Here is a 27,623-nt window from a genome sequence, read left to right on the forward strand (position 1 = left end):
TCTCCAAATTCCCCGTCCTCCGTTTAATCGTTGGCTCCTCTGGCAGGTGCGCTCCGAGGGCCGCCATTCAATGGGCAAATAGTTCCTGTGTGAACAGTGGTAGGCCCAAACTTCAATTTAAAACTGCGGCGGTGTTCTAAACTCACCCCGACTTTTCCTCAACATTTAATAGACCTTGCCGGGTACCAATGTACCGGCAGCTACTGCCACCGTCCAGCCCTGCGGCGACAGGGCCCTGGGACACCACGCCCCACCGTGCGCCGCCGCGCCCTGCCTCACTACGCCTCACGCCCTCCGGAACCGCTCTTTGCTGCGCGCTCAGGCCGCAGAGGAAGATGGGAAGCAAGCCTCCCGGACCGCTCTGCGCCTGCGCATACGCAATTCTCCGCGGGGGAGGCGGGTGGCGCATGTGCAGGCTCCAGGCTTTACGTTGAGAGGTTGCCGCCGCGGCGCCGGAGGTAGGAGGGGCTGGGCTTTGGGGTTACGAGTCTGCACCGGGAGAAGGAGGTCCAGCTATCTCGGGCCTTTTTCGCTCTTCGGAGGGAGAAGACCCTTTCTCGCCCTCTTCCAGCCGCGGTGTAGAGGCAGGAGCCGCGCTTGGGTGGAGGAGGCCGGGCCTGCCAGAAGGGAGGAGGGGGGGGGATCTGGATACCCACGGAGTCACTGCCCGGGGGTCAGCCTGGCGATCATAATTTGCCGTCAGGGTCCGTGGCAGCACTTACCCAGGTTGAGTCCCCATTGCGTTTCCAGTGTGTTACCGGGTTGAAGGGAACGGGGTGGGGTAGGGGGTTCCGCCCCTCACCTGTCCATTCATTCCGTCCGCATCTGCTGTGAGTCCAGGCGCCGGCGCCGTGGTATGTACAACGCTGAGTAAGCAGCACAAGTTGCCGGCCCTCTGGAAACTTGTGGTCTAGGAACCGCTACTTCCTTCAGCATATACTGATTGAGTATATAGGAGATGGACAGTTTTAATAACAGACATGTGTACACAGAGCAGTGTGGAGGGTGGCATTTACTTTAGCTCTCCACATCTAACAGGATAAAATTCAATTTGGTTAGCCTGACGTTCCAAGCGCTAGGACACTGATCTCTGCTTCTCACTGAAGCCTTCTGTCCCACCCCACTATCTCTTCGCTCCAATTGTACCAAACTCTCTGCATTTAATTAATTCAACAAATAATTGTCGATCACTTTTTCCAAGTCAGGTGCCTATCAGCCAAAGAGAATACGAAGTGAAGTAGATGAATCTGTGCCCTCCTCAAGTTTTGAGCTTAGTGAGATGAAGATAATAATGAATAAAAATATAAGAGCTGATGCCTTGGACCCACTGCTTGGATTTGATCCCAGTCCTGCCACTTCAAAAGCTGTGTAAACTTGAGCCAGTTCGTCATTATTGTGCTTTGATTCCTTGCTGTAAAGAAGGGATGACAGCAGATTCTACCGAATAGGACTGTTGTAAGGATTAAATGAATTAGACTTGTAAAGCAATTGTACTGTTGCTTGGCATACAGTAAGCATTCAATAAATGTTATCTATTGCATGTGATTATAATTTGTGATAAATGCTATTGTGAAAATTGTGACAAAAGAAAATAATAGGAGTGGAGAGGGTATACTTAGATAAAGGATGAGGGGAAGCTTCTCTGAGGAGGTGTCATGGAAGATGTGAATGAACCAGCTATGCTAAATAGATTCTAGGTCTGTGTGTCTGCCCACCCCTGGAAAACTAGATGATTAGTCTTATTACTTGTACAATGGAGATTGATTGTATTATTGAATTTGAAATTAACTTTCTGCCACTGAGTCATTCAGTTTTGATTTTCGAACCCTACTAAACTGTGCTGATGTAAATAATCATGCCCATAAGGCCCAACCTGTGCATGCGGGCTGTATTCCAGTCATCTGAGTTGGGAGAGCTTTGCTAGGGTGAAAGGATGGAGAAAGTGGCCTTTTTTTTTTTTAACTTGAAAATTGGTTTTATCAATGAAGGATGAGTCTCCTGTGTTCCTGTCTCCTGAGTTTTCAAGAGCACATGTGCGCGCTCTCGTGTGCGCACGCGCGCTCTCTCTCTCTCTCTCTCTCTCCCTCTCCCTCTCCATCTCTCCATTGCCTGCTGATAGAGTCTCTGATAGCTGGAGGCCTTGGACCAGCATCAAACTAAGAGAATTTTTCTGGATTTGGGAATCATCATGTTTTGTGGTGACTGCCCTTCATGAAATTCCCTAGATTTCAACAAAAACAATACTCTTCTAAGATGCCCAAGTTTTTCTGTCTGTGAAAGAATAAGCTTTGGTAAATTTCTAGACACACACCCCTCCACCCTGGTTGTGCTGTGATGTCCTATAGGATGATGGTTCTTTGTTAAATAGGCTGTACCTGAGTATTGACAGGGGCATTGTTACTCCTGTACTCCACATGCTCTTATACTTTCTTGGAAGAAATGGCATAAAATTACATTATCTGTCTAATTACACTTAAATGCTTTTGGTTTTCCACAGATGTGATATTAAGTGAACCAAATGTGTTTTATCACCATGGAGATCTTGAAGAATCACCTGAGCACCAAGTTCATATGCATTCTATCTTAGGGGCATCTATTGGACAACAAAACCTCTCACATGTGGGCTCTAACAGAGGGAAGCTTTAAATATGCCATTTAACACAGGCTCAATTTGAAGAAAGACTTTTAAAATCATGGAGAGAAAAATAGTACTTTTTGCTCAATTGTGCAAACTCTTCAAGTATCTCTGAGAATTAGAGAGGAACCCTAATGAAGCCGTGATTCTGAATGAGGCCCAGCTAGGTTCATTCTTGGGCCCTCAGATTGACCCTCACATCTCTGAAAACAAGCTCGAAAGCCTTAAAACTGGTCAGATGATGGATGAGTCAGATGATGACTTTAAGGAACTCTGTGCCAGTTTTTTCCAAAGGGTGAAAAAGAATGGCACCAAGGAAGTGTCAGGGGAAAGGAAGACAAAAAAGGTCTCAAATATCACTCAGATAACAAGCAAACTGGAAAGGACCAAACCAACTGCTACCAAGAGCAAAACTTGTCAAGGCCCCAGGGAGAGAAAAACTCGATCTGGTAGCAAGGCCACAAGGACGAAAAAGCAAGGGGTACCCAAGTGGCAGAAGAGTGAACCAGCTCTCTCTGAGAATGGGGAGGGAAGTGTGCTTGCTTCTGCTGTGCTCATGGAGGATGCATGGCGCACCCAGACAGGTAACCTAGCCAGAAACATTGCCAGAACTTCCAGAGAGGAAACCAGAGGCGATTTGTACTATTTTAAACCAGGAGTCGGAAATTTTTCTGTAAAGAGCCACGTAGTAAATTTTTGGGGGCTTTGCAGGTCATACAGTCTCTGTTACAACTCTTCAACTCCTTAGACAATATGTAAGTGAATGAGCTATGTTCCAACAAAACTTTTTACTAAAACAGCCAGCCAGCCTGAGAACCATAGTTTGCCGACTCCTGTTTTAAATAATAGTCATAAAAAATATAACCCCTTTGTGAATTTTCCACATGATTATGTTTGGGGCCCTCTTTCAGTTTCCTATTAATGTTTACATTTAATAGTTGACATGAGTTACATGAACATGAAAATAATGCTGCTTCTCCCATTTTCTTGAATTCATTTCATAGTGGGTACCATATGGGTTTAAGTTCCAGGAGGATCTTCAAGTCCTTCCTTTCTCCTCCAAATAACTGCCCCCCCCTTTTTTGGGGGGGGGGTTGTTTGTTTAAAGCAGCTATCTTACTCTGCTGTCCTTGATGTACTAAACCATATTCTTAGCATATATTCTTCATGCAGAGCTGAAAACCAGCCTTGCATATATAATACAGCACAAGATCTTTGGGCACCTGAATAGTGTTTCTAAATTTTTTTCACCTTCACTTCCTGATCTTAATGTGTTTTTACCCACTGTGGTCAGCATAACCTCTCAGTGGAGTGGTGGTAAAGATTTAGCTCAAAGAGACTCTTGTAAGGCTTCAGTAATGTTGTTGAAATGTTGTTGGCACTTCATGCTCCCTTTGAGAGTCTAGTGAAAAGTATACATGATTTCCCCCAGAAAACTGCACCACCCCATACCTGCAAAATTGACATATAACTTCAGGGGCTTCATGAATTCCCACTGGAGGCCTCTGCAAATACCAAGTTAAAGAACAACTTCTGACCTAGAAAGGTATAAATGTTTGTCATTAATGTTTCTTTAATAATAGCTTTATAGAGATACTCATATTCTGTAAAATTCACTCTTTTAAAGTGTACAGTTCAATGGTTTTAGTATATTATAGAGTTTTGCAACCATCACTACCTAATTTTAGAACATTTTCATCACCCCAAAATAAACCCTGTGCTCATTAACAGTCATTCTCCATTCCCTCTCCTGTCATAGATCTTTATGACAGGTACATTTATATTACCACAATGAGGTTACCAAAAAACAATCAGTCCTAGTGACACTTGTTAGACCTAAACTAGTTGGTAAAGGACCCCTTTGAAACTTCGGTCTAACTTGTATTTGGAGGAAGTTTTTTTTCTCCAGCTGGAACAGACATGTGAATATTTTTCTCCTCAGAGGCTGCTCCTAATGGCGACTCCCAGGGCCCTTCCTCTCTGACTTTGAAGGCGCCAAGTCCCTCCAAACCCCGGGCAGCCGAGGTGGTCCTACAGCGAATGCAGCAGTTCAAGAGAGCAGACCCCAAGCGTTTGAATCATGCTTCAGAAGGGTGCTCCCTCCAGGATACACTTGAAGAAAATGTTCCAAAGGGCCCTCAAGAGGCGATGATGGCGGGTAATGGTATGACAGGAGTTTTCTATCTTCCCAGTAGGAATAAGTTCTAACTCTGGAGGAAGGGGAGCAGGAAGGAACCAACCTTCATTGTGCTTCTGCTGAGGGTGGGCTCTGCCTGGTATTCTACCTTTGCCACTTCATATGGTCTAGCCAGAGAATGAAGGGTTCCTTGGGTCAATTCTCACTTAGTTTCTTTGACAAGATCTCTTCCTCTTGTTTTAATTTTGAATTTTTATTTTGAATTTTTTTCCCATACAGAAAAGTAAAAAAATATATTACAACAAACCCTTTATACCCTTAGCCTAAATTTAACATTTGTTAACATTTTGTCGTATATTTTTTGTCTCTATAAATATACATGCTTCTGTTCTATATGAAAGTAAGTTAAAGACATCATGATGCTTTACCCCTCGATTCTCCTTCATAATCATAATACCGTTGTCACACCTAATTCCATAATATTGCCTGGTATCCAGTTCACATTCAGATTTCCCAAGTTGTCCCAAGGATAGCTTTTGTAGCTGGTTTCCGAGGATTTGTCAGAACTAGAAGCGCACACTACATATGGCTGTAGCCAGTAGTCCCTTAAGGTCTGAACAGTCCCTTTGTCTTGTTTGTTTTCTTTATTGCTTTTTATTTAATGATACATTTTTAAAAGTCCAGGATAATTGTCTTTTAAAATTTATCACTTTCTTGATTGTTTCTTCGTGATGTCATTTAACCCCTTCCTGCAGTCCCTGTGTTACATTACACTCAGTAAGCTTGAGGTATTAGCTCCAGGTTAAATAGTTTGGCAACAGTGCTGTGCAGGTGCTGTGCAATGCATATTACACCACCCCAAGAAGCACATAATGTTCAGTGGTTCCATTCTTTTTTTTTTTTTTCTTTCTTGATTTGACAGAGAGAGAGATAGAAACATCGATGAGAGAGAACATCAATTAGCCGCCTCCTGCATGCCCCCCACTGGGGATTGGGCCCACAGCCTGGGCATTCTGATCAAGAATCGAACCAGCGACCTCTTGGTGCATGGGTCGATGCTCAACCGAGCCACACTGGCCGGGCAGTGGTTCGATTCTTTATCACCTAAACAACATGAATCCTCATCTCTGATGAAAATATGCAAAAGGAAAGGAAATAGAAAGAAACTGTATTGACATACCTACTGCTAATGAGCATGTAGTCTCTTGGTATTGCATTTGTAGATTTCACCTTAGGAGCACTGAGGATTCTCAGGCTATCCCAAAGGTCCACACAGATAGCAAGGTGACATCTGCCATGGCATCAGTCCTCGAGCACCTATAGGGTGCAGAAGAGTTGCCCAGCCAGTGTGTGAGCCTAGTACCTCCCCTACATGTGACTCAGCTGCTTCCATATATCTTCACATCATACCCAATAATGCTCAGGAGAGAGAAACCACTGCTTTGCTTTTAAAAAAGGCACCAAAATAAACCATAATGCATTTCTGGCTTTGGTGAAAGGAGTGATAAGCCATTAGTAGTATTCAACAATTGTAGGTTTATGAAGTTTTCAGGGCATATCCCTCATGAACACCAAAGGTCTGCTTTGGCAATATCACATGTGACAGAGGACTGCAGAGGTGGGCACAGCTACCTTGGGAGCCATCTCTAGGCATTTCATTCAGACCTGGTTCTTCCAGGATGTGCAAGAAAGGTTATAGCAATAGGAAAGGTTGAAATTTGAAGAGAAAACTTAGATTTGTTGGAATAGGAGCCTTATAAAGCTGGCATGTTCAAAGCAGCTAATTTTAGCAGAAAAGGGAAAAATGAAAGGAAAGTTCTCCAGGACCTGATACTGAAAGAGTGGTCATAGACCACCTATATCAGTCTTGCCTGGAAGTTGTTAAAAATGCAAGACCTCAGGCTTCACCTAGACCTTTCATACTGTGAACCTTCAATTTAGCAAGGTCCCCAGGTGATTTTTATACACTTTAAAGTTTGAAAAGTACTGTTTTCGGAGCCCCATTTGTGCCGTTTCACTGGATGGTGCCTGGCATGAGGCAGAGTAGTGCAGGGTCTAGTTTCTACACCCAGTGTCCATGCTCTGCGAGATCTGACAGATGTGCAGAGGTCTGAGGATGAGCTCATCATCATGGATCTTTGTGCCTCTCCACAGAGCCTGGGCCCTGGCTCCCTGCCACAGAAAGCGACACTGCAGTGGCCTTGGCGCTGCAGCAGGAGTTTGGGCAGGAACAAGCTTCGGCACGTGACAATAGCCTGGAGGAGAAGGGGTTATTCTTCTGCCAGATCTGTCAAAAGAACCTCTCAGCTATGAATGTGACACGAAGGGAGCAGCATGTGAACCGGTAGGAGCAGCTCAGCTATCACCTTTCCTGTGTGTGTGACCAGTCAGGAGTCCCTGTGGCTGTAGTGGGAATCAGATGGTTTACTGTGACAATAGCCCCTCAGTGTTGGTGTCAACCTGCTCTTGCTTTTTATTTTTTAACAGCTTTATTGAGATAATTCACATACCATACAATTCACCCATTTAGAGTGAATAATTCAATGGCTTTTATTTAGTAATATTAACAGAGTTATGTAATCATCACCAAATCAATTTTAGAATATTTTCATCACCCCAAAAAGAAAACCTGTACCCGTTAGCACTTGCTCCCCATTCCTCCTCCCCCCAACCCCTGGCAACCACTAATCTGCTCTCTGTCTCTGTCAATTTGCCTATCCTGGACATAAGTGGAATCAAACACTTTGTGGCCTTCTGTGTCTGCCTTTCTTCACTCAGCATAGTGTTTTCAAGGTTCACCCATGTTAGAGCATGTATCAGCGCTTTATTCTTTTTTTTTTTTATAGCTGAATAACATTCCATTGTATGGATACACTACATCTTGTTTATCTACTCATTCATTGATGGACATTTGGGTTGTTTCCACCATTTGAGTATTGTGAATAGAGCTGCTATGAACATGCATTTCATGTGTTTGTTTAAGTATCTGTTTTCAGTTCTTTTGGGTATATGCTTAGGAGAGGAATTGCTGGATCGTATGGTGACTCTATGTTTATGTTTTATCTGTCCTTTCTTCGGTCACCTTTGTGAACAGATGCCTAAATTCTGTGTCTGGAAGCTGACTACAGACTGTGTGGAGGCACTGACTTTGGGGGAACAAGGTTTGGCCCACAGCATGTCCATGTGGATGTGGATCCATGTTTGCTTCGATCCACGTTACCAGGGGATGTTGTTCTCCTGTGTTTACTGTCTTCCTTCAGGTGCTTGGATGAGGCTGAAAAGGCACTGAGACCTTCCACACCTCAGATCCCTGAATGCCCAATTTGTGGCAAGCCATTTCTCACCCCAAAGAGCAGAATCAGTCACTTGAAACAGTGTGCAGTGAAGATGGAGGTTGGCCCCCAGCTCCTGCTCCAGGCTGTGCGGATGCAGACAACTCTGCCTGAGGGGACCTGCAGCACACTGGCACAGGCATCAAGGTGAGTCAAATGAAAAGGAAGAAAATCAAAGAAGTACTCTGATTTGTTTTAAAAATAAAATAAGGCCTTATACCAGTGGTTCTCAACCTTCCTAATGCCACAACCCTTTAATACAGTTCCTCATGTGGTGACCCCCAACCATAAAATTATTTTCGTTACTACTTCATAACTGTAATATTGCTATTGTTATGAATCGCCATCGTGTTTTCTAATGGTCTTAGGTGACCCCTGTGAAAGGGTTGTTCGACCCCCAAAGGGGTTATGACCCACAGGTTGAGAACCGCTGCCTTATATAGTGTTATAGGACAATAGAGCTGTCTTTGATTCTGGAAAGGAAACATAAGAGGAAGAAATCAGTCACGGTCTCCACGGGAATTGAGTAGGGGACAAATTCTGCATCCCGATGGCTTTTAAATGGTCTGTGTGGGTGTGAGTGTGGAATGTTCTGTGGAAATGACTGGTTGGACTGGTTTCCTTGAGGTCCTTTCTCCCGAGTTTTCCATTTCCAGGACCCTGCCATCAGTGCCCTCTGGAGCAGCTAAGAATTCGGTAATTCACATCTATTTCATGTGTGGTACAACCTTGCTTCTATCTCAATGTAGCCTGATTTTCATACTATTAATATAAGATTATTATATTATAAGATTACTCAGCATAGTTTAAAGAGTTAGTGAGAGAACCATAGGCCTTTTAAAAGTAATTGCATGGCCCTGGCCGGTTTGGCTCAGCGGTTAGAGTGTCGGCCTGCGGTCCTGAGAGACCCGGGTTCGGTTCCCGCTAAGGGCGCGTACCTCGGTTGCAGTTTGTCCCCGGCCCTGGTCGGTTGTGCGGGTGGCAGCCACTCGATGTGTTCCTTTCACATCAATGTTTCTCTCTCTCTCTCTGTTCCTCCCCCCCCCCCCCCACTCTACCTGAACAAAAAATGGAAAAATGTCCTCGGGTGAGGATAAAAAAAAAAAAAAAAGTAATTGCATGAATTAAATGCTTATGTGTTAAAATAGGAGTCCCTGCTGATGACACAAGTCTTCAGCGTGCAAACCACAGGCACACAAGTGGTGGATAGTCACCTTTGTGCTGCATTGCCTCTGCGGCGATGGATGCCAGAGTAGACCCTAATGTTATAGGGGACACAGTCAGCGTCGGCCCTGGACTGCTGTAGATTTAGGACTTCTTTCCTTGGACAGCTGTCAAGAGCAAAGGGAATGGCAAGGGCGGTTTGTTTGTCCTGGTCACCGCCTTGCACACAGGTTCTGGCCATGTGAGCTGGGTCAGTGCAGAGATAGGGAGGGCAGAGGCTGAGTGTTCGCTGATGAGTCTGTCTGCATTTGAGCACATCAGCACTAGCATCGTAGACTCAAAAGGCTCAAGACTGAGAATAGACACAACCTAAGCCATTGCTTGCCTTTTGTCAGGTCCACACTGAAACTACCTACTCAGATAAAATATATCTGCTTTTAAAATACCTCTGAGAAGCAACACAAGATGTGTAAGGGTCCTTCTAGAAGGTTGTTGGAGTAGAAAGCCACAAATGGACCCCCCTCACTGAGACTGTGAGCCTCCCCTGCCCTAAGACCAAGCCTGGGATGTTTGGAACTCTAGGGTAATCAGCATTCCCTGGCCCAGGGAACATATGCTGGTCAGAGAACTCCTCACCTGTTTTCATCCAGGCCCAGGCCATACCTGTTGGGTCCAGAGGTACAGCCTACATGGTGGCAGAGTCCTGGGATGTTAGAGTGACTCCTTTCCCTCTTGGAGGCTGTGGTTATTGTGCAGGGTTCCCAGGGAATTAGGACTGAATTAGGGCTCCTTTAGATCTTCTGAGATGATACCTGAGATTCTGTGGCGAGCACGAGTTTTTGTGAAAGCCAGAGGTGCTTCCAGAATGCTCTACAGCTGCAGGGAAGGTGACCTTGGGGTTGCCCTTAGTTTCTTTCTCACCTTTCCCTTTCTACTTCTTGCCCAGCCTGTTGAGAGGCAGCGGGCAGTCTAGATTCTCTCCAGCCAGAAAGTCTTTCAGTAAATCTCCTCTGAGCCAAATGAGTTACTGCACATTGGCCTCTGAGCCTGCTAACCACGTTGGTGGCCCAAACTGAGAGGCCTTTCCTTTAGACTTTGGGCAGAGGCACTGCCCTGCAGCCCCTGTGGGAGGGAAGGGATCCTTTCATGGCCTATGTATCCAGGACCCCCTAAGGGGCATCCGAAGTATCGATGGGCAGAGGTTAGTAGAATCCAGGATGCTGACTTGGAGCCAGCAAGTGCTGACTGCACCGGAAGGGTATGGCCACATCTAGGGTATGCAGGTACCGCTGCTGGCATATGTGTACCAAGAACCTGGTTAGGATCACACAGAAGGACCCAGATGTTCCTATCTGGACTGCACTGAACTTTTGGCCTAGGATTGTGTGAGCTTATGTGAGGCACAGAATGAGCACAATGAACTCCCAGAGCACTTGATGCTTCTGCCTGATGGGTCCACATTTTTCCTTTTTCTCTTCCCACTACAGAGGAGGTCCACCCCTCTTTGGTCCAGTGGGGACCACCTCAGAACAGGAAGTGCTCACAACCTCTGGCTATCACTAACCTTTCTGTTTGGCTGTCTTTTAAGTTTCAGCAATCACTTTGGAGGTCTGAAGCGGAAGGGAGCCCCCAGCAAGAAGGAGCCACAGAAGAGGCAGAAGGTCAATGAGCCTGAGGTGCTGTCTGAGGACCTCCTAGTGGCCATGGCTCTATCCCGGTCCGAGATGGAACAGAAGGCTGTGCCTGCGATGCTCACACTGGGAACTGCTTTTTCTGAGAGGACAAGACTGTCAACAGGTATGTGTGACCATGAGTGGTGGCTCCAGGGTGAGCCTCGCTGTCTTGCCTCTGCCTGAAGGTTACCACTGGGCCTAAGGCTGTATGGATGACTCTTAACTTCTGTTGACTGTTACTTCTGTTTCTCTCTAGAGAAGAAGAGTCGCAAGAAGAAAGCACCCCTTTCCCCACCCCAGTTATTAGTCCAGGACTCAGAGACCACAGGGAGACAGATTGAGGATCGCGTGGCCCAGCTCTTTGCAGAGGAGGAAGTAGAATTGTCCAGCACGCCACCACTTCCTGCAAGTAGACTTTTAAAGGAAGAGCTGGAAAAGGCCAGCAGGAGTCTGCAACCACCTGAAGGGAAGCAGAACTTTCTGTGGGAGGGCAGTTCCTTGACCAGGGCCTGGACTCTGGAGTCTTTCTATACAGCAAGCCTGGTGCCTCCCATGGTGCCCCAGCGGTCCACCAAGGTGCGCCCTCCCCTCCAAACACATGTGGGTGGGCTCTGGAGAGGGATTGGCATTTCCAGGATTATGGCACTGGGAATCAACAGCTAGGGGGCAGAAAGTTATAGAAGGAGCGGGGAGAGGAAGAGAAGGAGCCTAGAGGTGTCAGCCATAGCGTGTTTGCAGCAACTAGATGGCTCTCCTGGTAAGGACCACTGGTTCCCAAATGTATTGTGTTCCTGGAGAGTTTGTTTAAAATGCAGAGTCCTAGGCCCCGCCCTCAGGGGGCTGACAAAATCTGCCTGTGATGGGGCCCAGGAACCAGACAAGTCTAATGCAGGTGGTCCTAGAGTCAGCACTCACTCGCTTGAGGCCATTTAGATTACTTTAGGAAGATGGGGGTCCCCAGGGATCTTTCTGTAGATGTGGATGCCACAGCCATGGCCTTTGTTGTGCCAGAGAGACCTGCTGACAGATGGTATTGAAGAAAAGCTGCCCAAGGTTGCATTGGGCTGTGGCTGGCACCTGCAGGGACCTTCTGAGTGATCAGTAGCCACCTGATCACTCTGGCTTCCAACTTCTTTCATGTTCTCACACAGGAGCCTCCGTTGCCACCAGTGTTGCTTGACCAGCCACAGCAGGGTGTGTGCTTGCCACCTGCCCTCCACAGTGCCTGTCCCAGGAATCAGTCACCCTCTGCCAGCCAAAGGGAGTACCAGGCCCTGCAGGACCTCATGGACCTGGCAAGAGAGGGGCTGTGTGCTAGTCCATTGCCCTGCAGTGAGGCCCCTGCTGACTCAGGGGGGACCGCAGGTGAGACACAGGATGGGACACCTGGGCCAACCCCGTCCTCTGGGCCCTCGTCTCCCTGAGACCAAGACCATGAAAGCAGCTGAGATTTGATGTTCCCTGGCTCGTCCCTCTACAATGAGGAGAAAGGGCAGTCTCTGTAGGTGCTTTCATTTTTTTCTCAAAGGTGGTGACACAGGTAAGTCTATCACCATATCCTTAAACTTTAACCAAGGACAGAGCTGTTTGTCCAATGCGAGTAATCGGTGAACTAATTCTATTTCACTGCTCGTGTCTCTCTCTGTTGGAAGGGGGTAGTAGTAAAAGTGGTTTGTGGGCATCACTTTCACTGAAGAAGTCCCAGATAATAACTTTCAAGGCGCCTCTTGGGTTGGCTCAATCCACAGTTGATTCTCTTTCCCTGGAGGCTGACATTGCCAGGAGGTGATGTTCTTTTAACCTGCAAATCCTTCTCTCAGGGATGGATCTATGGCCCGGTGGCCTTCCACTGACTGGGTTTGTCCTGCCACCTGAGGAGCAGAACTTGGAAGTGGGCAGTCAGGCTTCGGTAAGGACCTCTCCATGGGGCCTGGCCCTGCTCTGGCTCTGTAGTCTTGGCTGCTGGTGCTCGTTACATGTTCAATATGATCAGCTCAGTGCCAGCCTTCAGACCCTTGCACAAGTCCCCTGGTCCCCTTGACAGTATTTGAGCTGAGCTAGGCAAAAGACCACAGGAGCCTCCTGCCCCTGTGTTGGGGCTCTGCCATGAGGCTTTGTCCCTTTTGCCACTGAACTACCAGGAGCAGTTCATTTGCCAAGCCCTGGGAGCCTGCTCTGACTGGGAGCCCCGAGGGACCATCATTACTCTGTGAGATCACCTCATTCAGCCGACTGCTCTGTGCACTCCTTTCTCAATGTTTCATTCATTCATTCATTCATTCAGGACTCACCATGTCCCTCTGATGTGCTGGTCTTGGGCTGGCCTCCCCCTAACAGTTCATGTTCTGTGTTGGTGATGAATTGGGTGAGAAGTTAGTTTCCCTTAGAGTGGATGTCACACCATTAGTATATCAGTATCACACCAAGTTCTCTTGGTGACCATGGAGCTCCTCTCAGCCAGGACCCTGAACCGTGTGGACTGCGGTCCTCATGTGTTACACTAGGCTGGTAAATTTCTTTTTTTCCTCACCTGAGGACATTTTTGCACTTGTCTTCAGATAGAGCCGGAGGGGGAGAGAGAGAAAACATTGATGTGAGAGAGACACATCGAGTGGTTGCCACCCACATGACCCCAACCAGGGCCAGGAACAAACTGCAACCGAGGTCCATGCCCTTACTGGGAACTGAACCCCGGTCTCTCTGGTCCATGGGCTAATGCTCTAACTGCTGAGCCAAACCGGCCAGGGCTGGGCTGGTAAATTTCTTTACAGGGCCACACAGCAGTGTTTGTGAAGCACTAGGTCTGCACACAGTGCTCAGCAGCTGCCACTGCTGCAGCTCCGTCTTGATTAGAACAGCCACGCTCTCCACTTGCTGGTTCCTCCCATTTTAGGCCAGGGAACTCAGTGTAATAGAGAATTTGAGGAAGAAATTAGTGTTTTGCTGTTCCACGTCACTGAGTGACTTAAGGTACTTTAAAGGTGGAACCCTATTGAGAGGAGTGCAAGGGTCCCGCCTGGCCACCCTACATCATCTCAGTTGGGGACCTTGCACAATTAGAGAGGCATGTGACAGCTCTCCTCCTGTTTCAGCTCTCCCTCGGTTTGCTGGTTGCTGACTTTAGTGCCATGGTAAATAACCCACACCTGAGTGATGTCCAGTTTCAGATGGACAGCGGGGAAGTGCTATATGCCCACAAGTTTGTGCTTTATGCCAGATGCCCACTTCTCATTCAGTATGTAAGTACGGGGTGAACAAGCTATTTCTCTGTGCAGCCCCCTCCATCCTGCTCAAACTTCTGTCTTTCTCTCCCTCCCTCTCCCTCTGCCTCTCCTCGCTCTCTGCCTCTCTGCTCCTTGTCCCTGTTTGCTCTGGCTCTCTCCATCTTCCTATCCCCCTACCTCCCCGCTGCTGAGCCACTTCCCTTCAGCTCCCTCCATGCTCTCCCCACCTCCCTGCTCTCCCCATACTATCCTAAACATTCTTTCCCTTTTTGTTGCCATAAGGTTACAGTTCTGTGGAGAAGACGTTTGAGGTTGGGAAGTGGTATGGGGAAATTACCTCAGGATTGGCAAAAATCAGATTTCTTGTCCCATTTAATAAAAATCCTTTCTCGCCCTGGCTGGTTTGGCTCAGCAGTTAGAGCATTGGCCCGTGGACCAGAGAGTCCTGGGTTTGGTTCCCACTATGGGCACATGCCTTGGTTGCAGTTTGTCCCCAGCCCTGGTTGGGGTTGTGTGGGCGGCAACCACTTGATGTCTCTCTCTCATGTTGATGTTTTCCTTTTCCTCTTCTTCCCTCTCTCCCTCCCGCTCTATCTGAAGATGAATGCAAAAATGTCCTCGGGTGAGGATTAAAAAAAAAATCCTTTCCCCTTCACCCAGAATTGTTTCTTTAGTCTCTATTTGCATAATTGTGAAGACTTATACTTGACCTCTTTAAAGATGAGCTGCTGACACATTTCTATGTTGACGTATTTGACTTGAATATTGTGTTGTTGGAATCCAAGAAACCGCTGTCAGTCACTCAGAAAGTTCTAGTGCCTTTGATATGTCTGTCAAGAGGGAACCAACTGGATTCTTGAGCATCTATCCCTGATTTGATTTTGAAAACAGAGAATTTTTTTTGTTTTTCTTTCTTTTTTTAATGATCTACTACCTTTCTTTTTTTTCTTTTAATGTTTTTATTGATTTTTTAGAGAGAGAGGAAGGGAAAAATAGAAACATCAATGTGAGAGAAAAACATCCATCAGCTGCCTCCTGCACAATTCCACTGGGAATCAAGCACCAGGCATGTGCCCTGACCGGGAATTGAACTGGAACCTCTCAGTCCAAGGAAGGACACTCAATCCACTGAGCCATACCAGCCGGGTGAAAACAGAAGTTTTATGGCTTAAACTGCAGAATTTCTGGTTAACAAAATGGAGCGACACTGGCTAACGTTTGTCCCCAGGCTGAGGCTGTAAAATTAGAGACTCACAGGATCCCCACAGACCATCTGCTTCGTCCCAAGTCATGACCGTCCAGTCAGTAAACCTTTATACTTTATTTCACCATCAGGTAAACAGAGAAGGATTCTTTGCTGTAGAAGATGGCGACCTAAGAACCCAGCGCGTCCTTCTGAGTGACGTGAGCACTGAGGCTACCCATGCATTCCTGCATTATCTCTATACTGCGGACACTAGCCTGCCTCCCCAGCTGGCCCCTGACCTGAGTTCTCTGGCCTGCAGGTCCGCATTGTTCTTTCCGTTTGCTTCATGGCTTTTGACATTAACTGACTAGGATTAGCAGGTTGATGGCTCATGGGAGGATCAGAGCTGAGTCCTTTCTATACTTTTTTATCCCAAGTTTATGCCTATTGGTGACCTTGAACAAGGTATATTGATTGGAAGTCTGGCCAGAAATGGTCTCTTGCAGGAGAGCCAAGGCTGCCTGAAGAGTCCTCTGCCTAGTCATGTGGCTTTTAGCTCCCTGGTGTGATGAGAGGGTGGTCCTCAGCCTTAGTTCTCCCCAAACACTGCCGTTCCTTGATTATTCTACCTCTAAGGTCGAACAACAGCAGTCCTTTTCCAAGTCCCAGAAAATAGAAACTGGATGGAAAGTTTAGTCCAGCTCTCATGAATTTGCATCTACCCAGTTTGTCCACACTGGTGTCTCAAGAGAGGTGGCAGGTAGCTCAGCAAAACAAGGTTTTCTACCTCCTGACAAGGTTGAGAGTGTCTGTGATAAAAAAATCTTGTTCGTCCAGGGCTATGTGATTCCCTCAGACGCATTCTTAGGAAAGGATTAGCTCAGCATCTAGGGTTTTAAATGTACTGATTAGACCACAGAACTTTCAAGCAGGTGGCAGGCTGATGCATATATTGGCCTGGGCTGACCCATGACAGGTTTAGTTTGCTTTGGTTTGCATCAGTCACAGTGCTCTGAGTGCCTTTCAAGGCAGCGCGTGCTCCCCAGTTTTGCAGCACCACCAATTGCTGTTATCTTCAGCTCAGCCTGATGTACTGCTTCATGTTTGTGTAGTAGAGTAGTGAGCTCTGCCTTGAAGTCTCATGAATCTCTGTTTCTAGAACTGAGTGGCCTGGGGTGTTGCACATGCCCCCTAGTCACAGAGCAGGGAGAAGGCCAGGACTTCACCTCTAATCCTTGCTTGTGCCGTGGCACCCAGCTGCAGCCTCTGTGCATGATGGTGATGATGCATGGCATTTCCTATTGCAGGTTTGGTGTTAGTGAACTTGTTCACCTGTGCAAACAAGCATCTGTTGTGATGGATGCGGAGGGCAGACAATGGAAGGAGAAGGAAGATGAGGATTGTGAAAGCAGAGCAGAGAATTTCCAAGAACTCTTGAGGTCAATGTGGGCAGGTGAAGAGGAGGAAGCAGAAGCCTTGTTGAAATCCGAGGGCCTTGAAGAAGACAGAGAAAAGGTCAATGAAGCAGAAATGGAAGAAATTTATGAATTTGCAGCTACTCAGCGAAAGCTACTCCAGGGGGAAGGAGCTCCAGAGATCAAGGAGGAAACTAACCAGCTTGGGGAGGATGGTCCAGGTTCTGGGCAAATCCTAGCAAGCATCCAGGTTAAAGAACAGTCAGAAAATGCAGAACAGATGGAGTCATCTGGGCAGGGAAGAGATGAAGCCCCAGCCAAAAGGAAAGATGTGAGTCAGTCCATGTTCCTGCCACTCGAGGGCCAGTGTTCAGATGGGAAGGAGGAAGCAGGGGCCCCAAAGGAAGCGCTGGATCATACCAGCTCCTCTAGCCCCTCTCCAGGCTGCTGGGCAAAGAAAAAGGAAGGACCTTTTTTGTACTCAGTTGATGATGATGACAATGAACAGCCCTTTCCATCAACTCCAGGAGGATACCCTGAACCATCCCAAATAACAAGTGGTCACGAGACAGGCAACGGCATTATCAGAGAAAGGGAAGGGCAGAGCTCCCATCCCTCCACTCCAAGGCAGGCACCTCCATCGCACCCATGTTTCTTCTCATCGCAGCCCCCTCTGGGCAGGAGTCCCCAACAATCACAGCCTCACCCTCATCTCACAAGTGACTCATCCCCACCAACGCCCCAATCGCAGGGCAGAGTTTCCAGGGTATCCTCCCAGGACCCACCATCAAAGCAGAAGAGGGGCCGGAGCCTTCTCACACTACTTAACCATTCAGACTGCCAGAAAGGTGAAGAACATGGTTCTGCGTTGGAATGCAGAAATAAAGGGATCCTGACCTCATCAGAAAAGTCTCCATCCATTGACCTAACTCAGGCAAAACCTGGCCATGGGAGCTCCAGATCTCAGAATTTTCCATCCAGCATGAACAGAGAAGATGAGATTATCCTTTTATTGGATTCAGATGAAGAGCTAGAGCTAGAACAAACAAAATTAAAGTCAGTTTTTAATGGTTCCCTGGAAGAAGGGAAAGTTCTAGAAGTTAGCCCCAAGTTGTCTGACCTGTTCTCCATAATTGATGTTGATGCAGATCAGGAAGCTTCGCAAAGCCCACCAAGGAGAGAGGCCACAGTGCAGCAGGAGGAGGGGCAGCCATCAAAGAACCATGGCAGTGTGAGTGGCAGAGGGACGCCCCAGCTGTTCTGTAACCCCGAGAGCAGCCCTGATGAGGACAGCACCACAGACACCTCGTGGCTGGTGCCTGCCACCCCACTTGGCAATAGAAGCCATGACTGCTCATCACAGACGCGAGTCATGGGCCTCAGGTCCAGGACTTCAGCATATGAAATGGCTCAGCTCAAGCCCAGGACCCCATTAGAAAGCAGGGATGGACCCAAAGCCTCTAGTAAGTTTTCAGTAATTGTGCCCCAGACATCATCATCCTGCCTGGTCCCTGTCAATCCTAGAAGCCCTTCCAGTCCCCATCCCAGGCGCCACAGGGACTTTTCTCTGCTGGCTCCCTGTCCACCCTCAGGAAGCATCACTGATTTCAGTGGGCAGTTCCAGAAGCGCTCACTGCCTAGGCCAAGCCTGCCGAATCAGACCACAGCGAGTGAAGTGGTTGAGGTGGAAGACAGTGAAGATGAACAGGAGGTAGCCCCCCATCAGTCGAGTAGCAGCCCCCTGCTGAACAGCGCCCCCCCCATTCCAACTGATGACTGCTGTTGGCATGTTGAGCCCCTCTCACCAATTCCGATTGATAATTTGAACCTTGAGCGGACTGGCCCCCTGAGCACCAGTAGCCCAGGCTGTAGGGCTGGGGAGGCCCCAAACAGTGGTGACTGCCACTCCCCTGCACCCCTGGGTATCACCCCTATTCGAGGAAGCTGCACTGGCCAAAGGAAGTCTCGAGAGAAATCCCCTCTGGCCAGCTCCCCTGGGAGCAGCAGGCTGAGCTTCTTGAATTCAGCTCTGTGGGACGATTGGAATGGAGAAGAACAGAAGTCTCCAGAGGATCTTTCTCTGGTCCAGACACCGAGTGCTGATCAAGCTCAAAAATCAGAAGGGTTAGAGAAGCCAAGTGAGTAGTGGAGAGAGTTGTTTATCTTTAACATTCTTTTACACTAAGGGCCCAGGAGGAAATCAGTAATGACAACATGGGTGGCAATACTGAAGGGCCTGCTGACCTGAGACAAGTCTCTTCCTTGCCTTCCACACCCCTGTCCACACTTGAGGGAGAATAGGCTTGCTATCAAACATACTTCTTAGCTACTAAGTCAGGGCTTTCTAAACGTGCCTGGACCCTACAGCTCACCTGGGCACTTGTGAAAAATCTCTGCCTGTGGACCCCAGTCCAGAATACTGAACCAGCACCTCTGAGAGTCCAAGGTGCTCGTGTCAGGTGTGCCTGGAAATTGGGCAAGTGCAGTTCCTCAAAACATTAAACATAGAATTGCCATTGTGATCCAGCAATTCCACTCCTACGAGTACATTCAGAAGAATTAAAATCAAGACTCAAACAGATCCATGTACACAAATGTTCACAGCAGCTGTATTCACATTAGCTAAAAGGTAGAAACAACCCAAAGTCCCTCAACTGATTGAGTAAGTATATAAAATATTGTCTACAAAAAATAAAATATTCATCCATAAAAAGGAATGAAGCACTGACACATGCCACAACACAGGTGAACCTTGAAAACATTGTTATGTAAAAGAAGCTAGTCACAAAAGACCACATATTGTATGATTCCATTTATATGAAATATCCAGAACAGTCAAATCCATAAAGAAAGAAAGCAGATTAGTGGTTGCCAAAAACAGAGGGGAGAATGGGTGACTGTTAGGTATGGAATTTTCTCTGGGGAGATTAAGACGTTTAGCAACTAGACAGAAGTGGTCATTGCACAATGCTGTGAACATACCAAATGCCTCTGAATTACTTAATTTTATTATGTGAATTTTATCTCAAAAACAACAGGTGGGGCTGTGAAAGAGGCCTGATATGGGGCCTCAGTGGAGAATGCCACTTCCCAGCTCTTTTCAGTCATAGAGGAGAATCAAAGCACCTAGTGTAGGCCTATCACGGTGCTGCCCCCTTTCCCAGCTGGGCACATCCAGGGAGAGTCAGGAAGGGCAGGGTGGCACTGAGCAGTGACTGGTAACAGGAAAGCAGAGCTTATGGACAGAGCATCTACCTGGAACCTGGTGTTTCATTTCCTCTTAAAATCCTAGACCAGCTGGGCATCATTGACCAGCACTTTCAGCCTTGAGTGGGCATCAGAATTGCCTGGAGAACTTAAAACACATGTGGCCAGGCCCCACCCCAGAGTTTCTGCTTCAAGAGATCTGGAGTGTGACCCAGAATTTGCATTTCTAACCAGTTCCCAGGTGATGCCATGAGAACCACTGCAGGAGATTTTAGACCAGGATCCTTAATCTGAATTGTGTGTGTGTGTGACTACTTTCCCAGGGACATTTTTCTATTGAATTTTAGAGAGAGGAAGAGAGGGAGGGAGGGAGGGAGAGAGACATTGATGTGAGAGAGAAAACATCGACCAGTTGCCTCTCACAGGATCCCGACCAGGGCCAGGGATTGAACCTGCAACCCAGGTACGTGCCCTTGACCTGAATTGAACCTGAGACCCTTCCATCAGAGGGCCAATGCTCTAACCGCTGAGCCAAAATGGCCAGGGCTAGTCTGAATTTGAGGTGGGCTTTAAGAGGTGACAAACTCTGAAGTTTATATATAAAGAATGTGCAGTTTTCAGTCTGTTTTCACTGGAGTCTCAAAGGCCCCATGCTTATAAAAAGGATAAAAGCCAAGTCCATCTTTTTCTAATTGTCCCATTTATCTTTAAAATACCCATTTCTTTTTTTAAATAACAGCTTTATTGAGACATTTCCACATACTCATTGTTCTGCAACCATCACCACTAATTTCAGAACATTTTTATCACCCCAGAAATAAATCCTGTACTTATTAGTAGTCACTGCCATTGCCCTGTCACTTCTGCCCCATTCACACAGCATCAGCATTGCCCAAGGCCACCGTGGCCCTCAGTGGGTGATGCTTTCTAATAGGAAGATGATGCTAGAGTCAGACAGTCAAGGGGTGGACATAACTGCTCTCCTGGAACAAACGGGACTGGGCTTCCTTCAAGTGCATTTTTCTCTTGGTTACACCAAACAGGGTCAGAAAAGGTAAACCCAGGTTCCTCTTACTGAAACATGTTTCTTTTGTTCTACCTGGAAGGTACTAATCGGAGGAAGAACTTGCCCCCAAAAGTGCCCATAACACCAATGCCACGGTATTCCATCATGGAGACCCCGGTACTAAAGAAGGAACTGGATAGGTTGGTGGTGTTCTTGAAAGCTTGCTTATTAGTGGTCCCCTCCCTCCTGTGAGTGACCAGGCTTAGTGAGGCTGGGAGGTAAAGGACCTGCCACCAGATCCACCCTGGGCTCTGGTGTGAGGTTGCTGTGGGGAGGGGACACGTGTGCCTGCCAGCTCTCCACATGCTGTTCCCCAAATTTCCCAGGCCCCAAGAAGCTAAGAAATGAGACTCCTCCAGGTTACCCATCAGGTGACAGGTCTCCATATGTCATGTGGGTGGAGATGGGACCCTGGCCTTAACACTGAGTAAGGAGATGTGATTTTGTAAAAGAACATCAAAATGACCATATCCTGAATGCTACTCTTCACATTGGGTCAGGGGATGTCATTGCCACCACCATTGCTCAGAACATGGGGAACAGCCCTTCTGGAATAGTCTTCAGAGTAAGCTCACCTGGCACACAGGGTAGACACTAACCTCTGAATGCTCATAAAAGTCAGACTTTTGAGATTTGAGTTACACAAAGCCATTAATTTGTTGATAATTGTTTGGTCTTTGCTGAAGTTCACCTGCTTCCCCATTCAGGTTTGGGGTACGCCCTCTGCCCAAACGCCAGATGGTCCTGAAACTGAAGGAGATATTCCAGTACACTCACCAGACGCTGGAGTCAGACTCCGAGGATGAGAACCAGTCCTCACAGGTGACCCTGAAGGCTCCTTGCAGCCAGACCCATTCCACCAAGACCTCCAAGGCTTCAAGGGCAGCTGGCTGTGTCAGGTTGGAGGCCACTTCTGACCCTGTTCCCCGAAGGTTCAAGGGACCTGCTAAGACCAAGGGTACCCGACATCGAAAGCAGCAGCCTGGTGGAAGCATCCCTCGCATGTCATCAGCCGAAGAGGTGCCTCTAGGCCCTGATGGTGATGCCCAGCTTCCGGCCTCCCAGGAATCGACGGCCACCTCTGTGGATGGCAGTGACAGCTCATTAAGCTCACAGAGGTAATCAGATTGAAGGACAGGGCCAGTTGTTTCACAGGTCCTCTGCCCAGTTGGTCTGAGAGTTGGCATAAGCGAAACCTAATGGCCAAGTTCAGAAGCCCCAGTTGCCTTCTGGATTTGAACCACAGGAAATCCAGGTGGGGCTCAAGGGCAGTCCCTGTGGACCTCCTGAACAATCCTTTGGAGCGCCCACATCCTCAACCCACAGGATGCTCCCTTGAGTGGGCCAGCCCAGTGTGCCTTCTTGGTGGGGGGCCTACCACTGTTGATGGAAGTTTCTGGTTAAGGACAAGATCCTACTCAGACCAGCAACTAGAGTGCCAGGGACACAGCACTGGGGAGTCATCCGTGCCATGTGCCAGGCTCCACAGGGCACATAGAAACACTCCTTTCTCAAATAGGCTCCTGGTCTTGGGGGGCTGGAGGGAAGGAGTACCACAAAATATTAATACCTGGTTCTTTTCAGTTCTTCCTGTGAGTTTGGAGCGGCCTTTGAGTCTGCAGGAGAAGATGAGGATGAGGAGGGGGTCAGTGCTTCGCAGGCGGCTGTGCAGGCAGTGGCCACAGAGGAGGCAGTGAGGCGCTACATCCGCTCCACACCGGCACTCTACCGCAAGGTCCTGCTGTACCAGCCCTTTGAGCTGGTGGAGCTGCAGGCTGAGCTGAAGCAGCAGGGCATCCGCATGGCCACAAGGAAGCTGCTGGATTTCCTGGATGCCCACTGTATCACCTTCACCACTGCCGCGGCCCGGAAGGAAAAGTTTGAGAGGAAGAGGCGGCAGCCCATGGGCAAGAAGAAAAGGGTCAGAACTGACCGGCCCGCCCCCCACTCTCCACCCATGGCCATCAGCAGCCTGTGATGTGACCTGTAGCCCCTTCAGCAAGCTAGGCCTCTACAAGCATTTCTGGGCCTTGGGACCATATCTGCTCCCCCTGTGAAAATGATGGTGGCACTGATGTGGATCAGCTTCCTTTCCACTCCCTTTCCTGGAGTGGTATTCAGAGCATGTCACCCACTGGATTTAGGGCTCCTGGCCTCCTCCCTCTATTGGTGCCCACTGTTTGTTTCCCTTTAACCCTGTTGGGCCAGTGTGTGTTTCTGAAGGGCAGAGGGCCTCCACCAGCTGGCAAGCGTGAGGCCTGACTTGACACATCTTTTGCTCTCTATATCCATCAGTTGCAGTATGTCCATTCTTGATGTGGATGCCCAGGTCCAGTCTGCCCTGTCCGTCTCCCTTTTCAGTACTTGTGCTGTAATCCTAGCCTCTACCAGCAGACCAGGCATCCACAGACCTTCCACACTGCCATGCCCCAGGTACTCTGCTGGCCCAACCATCCTGCCCAGACACCTTTCATTGTCACCAGCAGTCTCCAAACTGGCCAGTGCAGAAGAGCCCAGCATAGCTCTCCAGTCCCCGGAACAAGCATGCTCATTGTGACCTGGTTTGGTTGATGTGTGTTAAAGCTGCCTCCAGCCTCAGGAACAGTGTGGAACACAGGTAAGGCCTGGAAAAGAAGGAGAGTTTGAGTCTGCATCTTTGTGAATGTCTTGTCTGTTTTAAATACAGTGTAGTACATTTTATATGATATGCAATAAAAAGAAAAATGCTTTATGAAACACTTCTAAATTTTCGACTCTAAAAAAATACCAAGGGAAACTGGCTATGAGCTTCACCCACAGCTCCCTGCTGTCCTCAGAGTGTGTTTGCAGAAGGCCTTTGTGCCTGTTCTTTATCTCAAGGGGTAACCCAGGCCTGCTGGCCCCTCATTTCACTTCAGTTCTGAGATAATAGATGTTCGTTCCTCCACAGAAACACTTCTAAATTTTCGACTCTAAAAAAATACCAAGGGAAACTGGCTATGAGCTTCACCCACAGCTCCCTGCTGTCCTCAGAGTGTGTTTGCAGAAGGCCTTTGTGCCTGTTCTTTATCTCAAGGGGTAACCCAGGCCTGCTGGCCCCTCATTTCACTTCAGTTCTGAGATAATAGATGTTCGTTCCTCCACACGTTTGTCTGTTCATTTACCCACATTGAGTGAGCCCTTACTAGGTAATGAGCTCTAGCCCTTGATGCTCAAAGAAGGCCCAAGGCTCCACAGCCTTACCTGGACTTTGTTACAGATGCAGGCTCAGGCCGTCAGACCCACTGAATTAGAATCTGCATCTTTTTTTTTTGGTACATGCCTCTAGCGGGAACCGAACCTGGGACTTTCTGGTTTGCAGGCCGATGCTCCAACCGCTGAGCCAAATTGACTAGGGCAGAATCTGCATCTTAATAGGACGAGTTTGTGAGGCCTGCTCTGGCCTGGGTGCAGGATCCTGGGAGGGAGGGAAACAGGTGGAGAAGACAGACAGTGGCCTGTCCTGTGCCCAGCTTGAGGGTCAGTGCTCAGGTGGCCTGAAGGGACACCTTCCTGGAGAGGGGCTTTGTGAACACATTTCAGGGAGGTGTATGGGGTTCCTTGAACATGTGTCCTGGCGTGTGACCAGGTAGAGAGGACCTGGTCCTCCCTGTACATGCTGCCCAGGGGCAAATGATCAGAGGAACACCAGGGCTCAGATCATACAGCTAATGGCAGATGCTGCTTTGATCAGACTCAAGATGGAGTCTGGCCTGTTTCAGAAGATGCCACGTGTTTCTTAGAGAAAGGGCTTGGTCTCTAGTATGGACTGTTTTAGAGAAGTGAGATGGAGTCAGGAAGGTAGGAGGCAACGGAGTCTTTGCTCAGCTTCACTGCCCCATGGTGGAGACCATGGACCCAGATGCAGTGGAGACTGCAGACTCAGACGTGGTTGATACATGCAGCTTTGGATGTGGTCCCCTGAGAGAAGCCTAGAAGCCCTCACTCCTGGGAAGTGATTCCAGACTACAGAACATTACCAACTCCAGGTTGTTAAGGAGATGTTGGGGGAGAAGTTAAAAGAGGTAAAAAGCTTAAGGCCAGGAACAAAGGGAAGGCAAAGCCTTATGGCCCAATACGCTGGCTGGTCAGGTTTGCAATGGTGTGCCCTCCAGAAGCCATCAGGGAGTCAGCAGTGGGCCTGGCCAGGGCTCCAGTCCCAGGCTTGAACCCATGTGCAAAGCAGGAAATTGGGTTAAAAACCAGCCACTGCAGTCCCGCCAGTGTGGCTCAGTGGTTGAGCATCGACCCATGCACCAAGAGGTCGCCGGTTTAATTCCCTGTCAGGGCACATGTCCAGGTTGTGGGCCCGATCCCCAGTGGGGGGCATGCCGGAGGCGGCCAGTTGATGTTCTCTCTCATTGATGTTTCTCTCTCTCTCTCTCTCTGTCTCCTTTCCTCTCTAAAATCAATAAAGGAAAAAACACACAACACAAATGAAACCAAAAAAGACCTCGAATAGCCACAGCAATCTTGAAAAGGAAGAACAAAGTTGGAGGGATCACATTACCAGATTTCAGGTTATACTACAAAGCCACTGTAATCAAAACAGCCTGGTACTGGCACAAGAACAGGCATATAGACCAGTGGAACAGAACAGAGAACCCAGAAATGGACCCAAGGCAATACGCTCAATTAATATTTGACAAAGGTGACAAGAGCATACAGTGGAGTAAGGACAGCCTCTTTAATAAATGGTGCTGGGAAAATTGGACAGCTACATTCAGAAAAATGAAACTAGACCATCAACTTACACCCTACACAAGAATAAACTCAAAATGGATAAAAGACTTAAATGTGACTCATGAATCCATAAAAATCCTAGAAGAAACTGTAGGCAACAAAATTTCAGACATCATACGCAGCAGAATTTTCACTGACACATCACCTAAGGCAATAGAAACAAAGGAGAAAATGAACACATGGGACTACATCAAACTCAAAAGCTTCTGCACAGCGAAAGATACAATCATCAAAACAGAAAGGCTACCCACTGTATGGGAGATCATAATTGCCAATGATACATCAGATAAGGGGTTAATTTCCAATATATATATATAGAGTGCTCATACAACTCCACAAGAGGAAGACAAAGAACCCAATTAAAAAATGGGCAGAGGAACTAAATAGACACCTCTCCAAACAGGACATACAAATGGCTAAGAGACATATGAAGAAATGCTCATCATCACTAATCATCAGAGAGATGCAAATTAAAACAACAATGAGGTATCACCTCACACCTGTCAGAATGGTCGCCATCAACAAATCATCAAACAAGTGTTGGCGAGGGTGTGGAGAAAAGGGGACTCTAGTGCACTGCTGGTGGGAATGCAGACTGGTGCAGCCACTATGGAAAACAATATGGTGTTACCTCAAAAAATTAAAAATTGAACTTCCATTTGACCCAGTGCTCCCACTTCTAGGAATATACCCTAAGAAGCCTGAAACACCAATCAGAAAGAATATATGTACCCCCATGTTTGTAGCAGCACTATTTACAATAGCTAAGATCTGGAAACAGCCCAAGTGTCCATCAGTAGACGAATGGATAAAAAAGCAGTGGTACATATACACAATGGAGTACTACGCAGCTGTAAGAAAGAACATGGAGGGACCTGGAAAGTATCATCTTAAGTGAAACAAGCCAAACAGAGAAAAACAAGTTTCATATGATCTCACTTATTTGTGGAATATAATGAACATAACAGTCTGAGGAATGGGGTAGTCCCAGAGACGCGGAAGTGGGGTACAGACTGACAATCCCCAGAAGAGGGGGTGGTGGGGAGAGATAAACCACAGAACTTATATGCATGTATGCATGAACAGTGGACATGGACAACAAAATGGGGACAGGGCAGGGTGGTAGGGGGAGGGGGGAATCAGTGGGGGAAAAGGAGAAACATCTGTAACAAAAATTAATAAAAACAAAAACAAAAAACCAACTACTGCAATATAGAAACCTCCACAAGCAGAGTATCAGCAGTAACCAGGGAAAGAACCTTGACCCTTCCATAGAAATTAGACCTGACTCGGGCACTGGGAACTTAAGGCCAGTTGATGGTTGAAAAGAAAAGCAGTAGAGCTGCCCTCTCTCAGTGCTTGCAGCAAGGCTGGAGGAGCCAGACCTGCGATGGGCCTCGTGGTGGATAGTGGGTGCAGGAGTTCCCTTCCAGAAGCTCTGACCTGCCATGAAGGGGACATAGTACAAGAAGAAAGCAGACTGAGTCTGAAAGAGTGAAACATTCACTACTCAGCAAAACTGTGACACCCACACTTTGCTGTGATGTGACGATCTTCTGGGCCTGTCCCACTTCCTGTGGCCCAGACACCACATGGGCATCATCACTCAAGGCTATTAAAAGAGAACCACCACCCAGCTCTAGCAGGGCCCAAGCAAGGGAGTTCCAGGGGCCTGCACAACTCGGGCAAGGCCCCGCCCCTACAGGCAGGAAGCCTCAAGCTGTCGCTGAGTTGGCAAGGGCCCAGGCTACTGCCTGTCGTTGGGCTGACCACAGCTCTGGGTGGACAGAAAGCTCCAGAGTGAGAACAACCAGGGAGACACT

At 47.9% G+C, this 27,623-nt stretch overlaps 1 protein-coding gene across 2 annotated transcripts; it reads left to right on the forward strand.

The window, feature by feature from the left end:
- Positions 1-397: 397 nt before the first annotated feature.
- SLX4 (SLX4 structure-specific endonuclease subunit) lies at positions 398-23,694 on the forward strand. Of its 2 annotated transcripts, none has more exons than XM_036280387.1 (15): positions 398-458; positions 2,498-3,219; positions 4,578-4,799; positions 6,927-7,116; positions 8,033-8,251; positions 10,857-11,065; positions 11,198-11,517; positions 12,093-12,306; positions 12,762-12,850; positions 14,034-14,180; positions 15,501-15,670; positions 16,659-18,904; positions 21,080-21,179; positions 21,747-22,157; positions 22,624-23,694. In XM_036280387.1, exons 2-15 carry the CDS (start codon positions 2,874-2,876, stop codon positions 23,015-23,017), a joined length of 5,277 nt encoding a protein of 1,758 aa, XP_036136280.1. In that variant the 5' UTR covers positions 398-458; positions 2,498-2,873; the 3' UTR covers positions 23,018-23,694. The 2 variants fall into 2 exon arrangements, with proteins under 2 accessions (XP_036136280.1, XP_036136281.1); XM_036280388.1 differs by having other exon boundaries at positions 4,578-4,793.
- Positions 23,695-27,623: the final 3,929 nt, after the last annotated feature.

Source organism: Molossus molossus, unplaced genomic scaffold, assembly GCF_014108415.1.
Source record: "Molossus molossus isolate mMolMol1 unplaced genomic scaffold, mMolMol1.p scaffold_m16_p_3, whole genome shotgun sequence".
NCBI classification, from domain to species: Eukaryota; Metazoa; Chordata; class Mammalia; order Chiroptera; family Molossidae; genus Molossus; species Molossus molossus.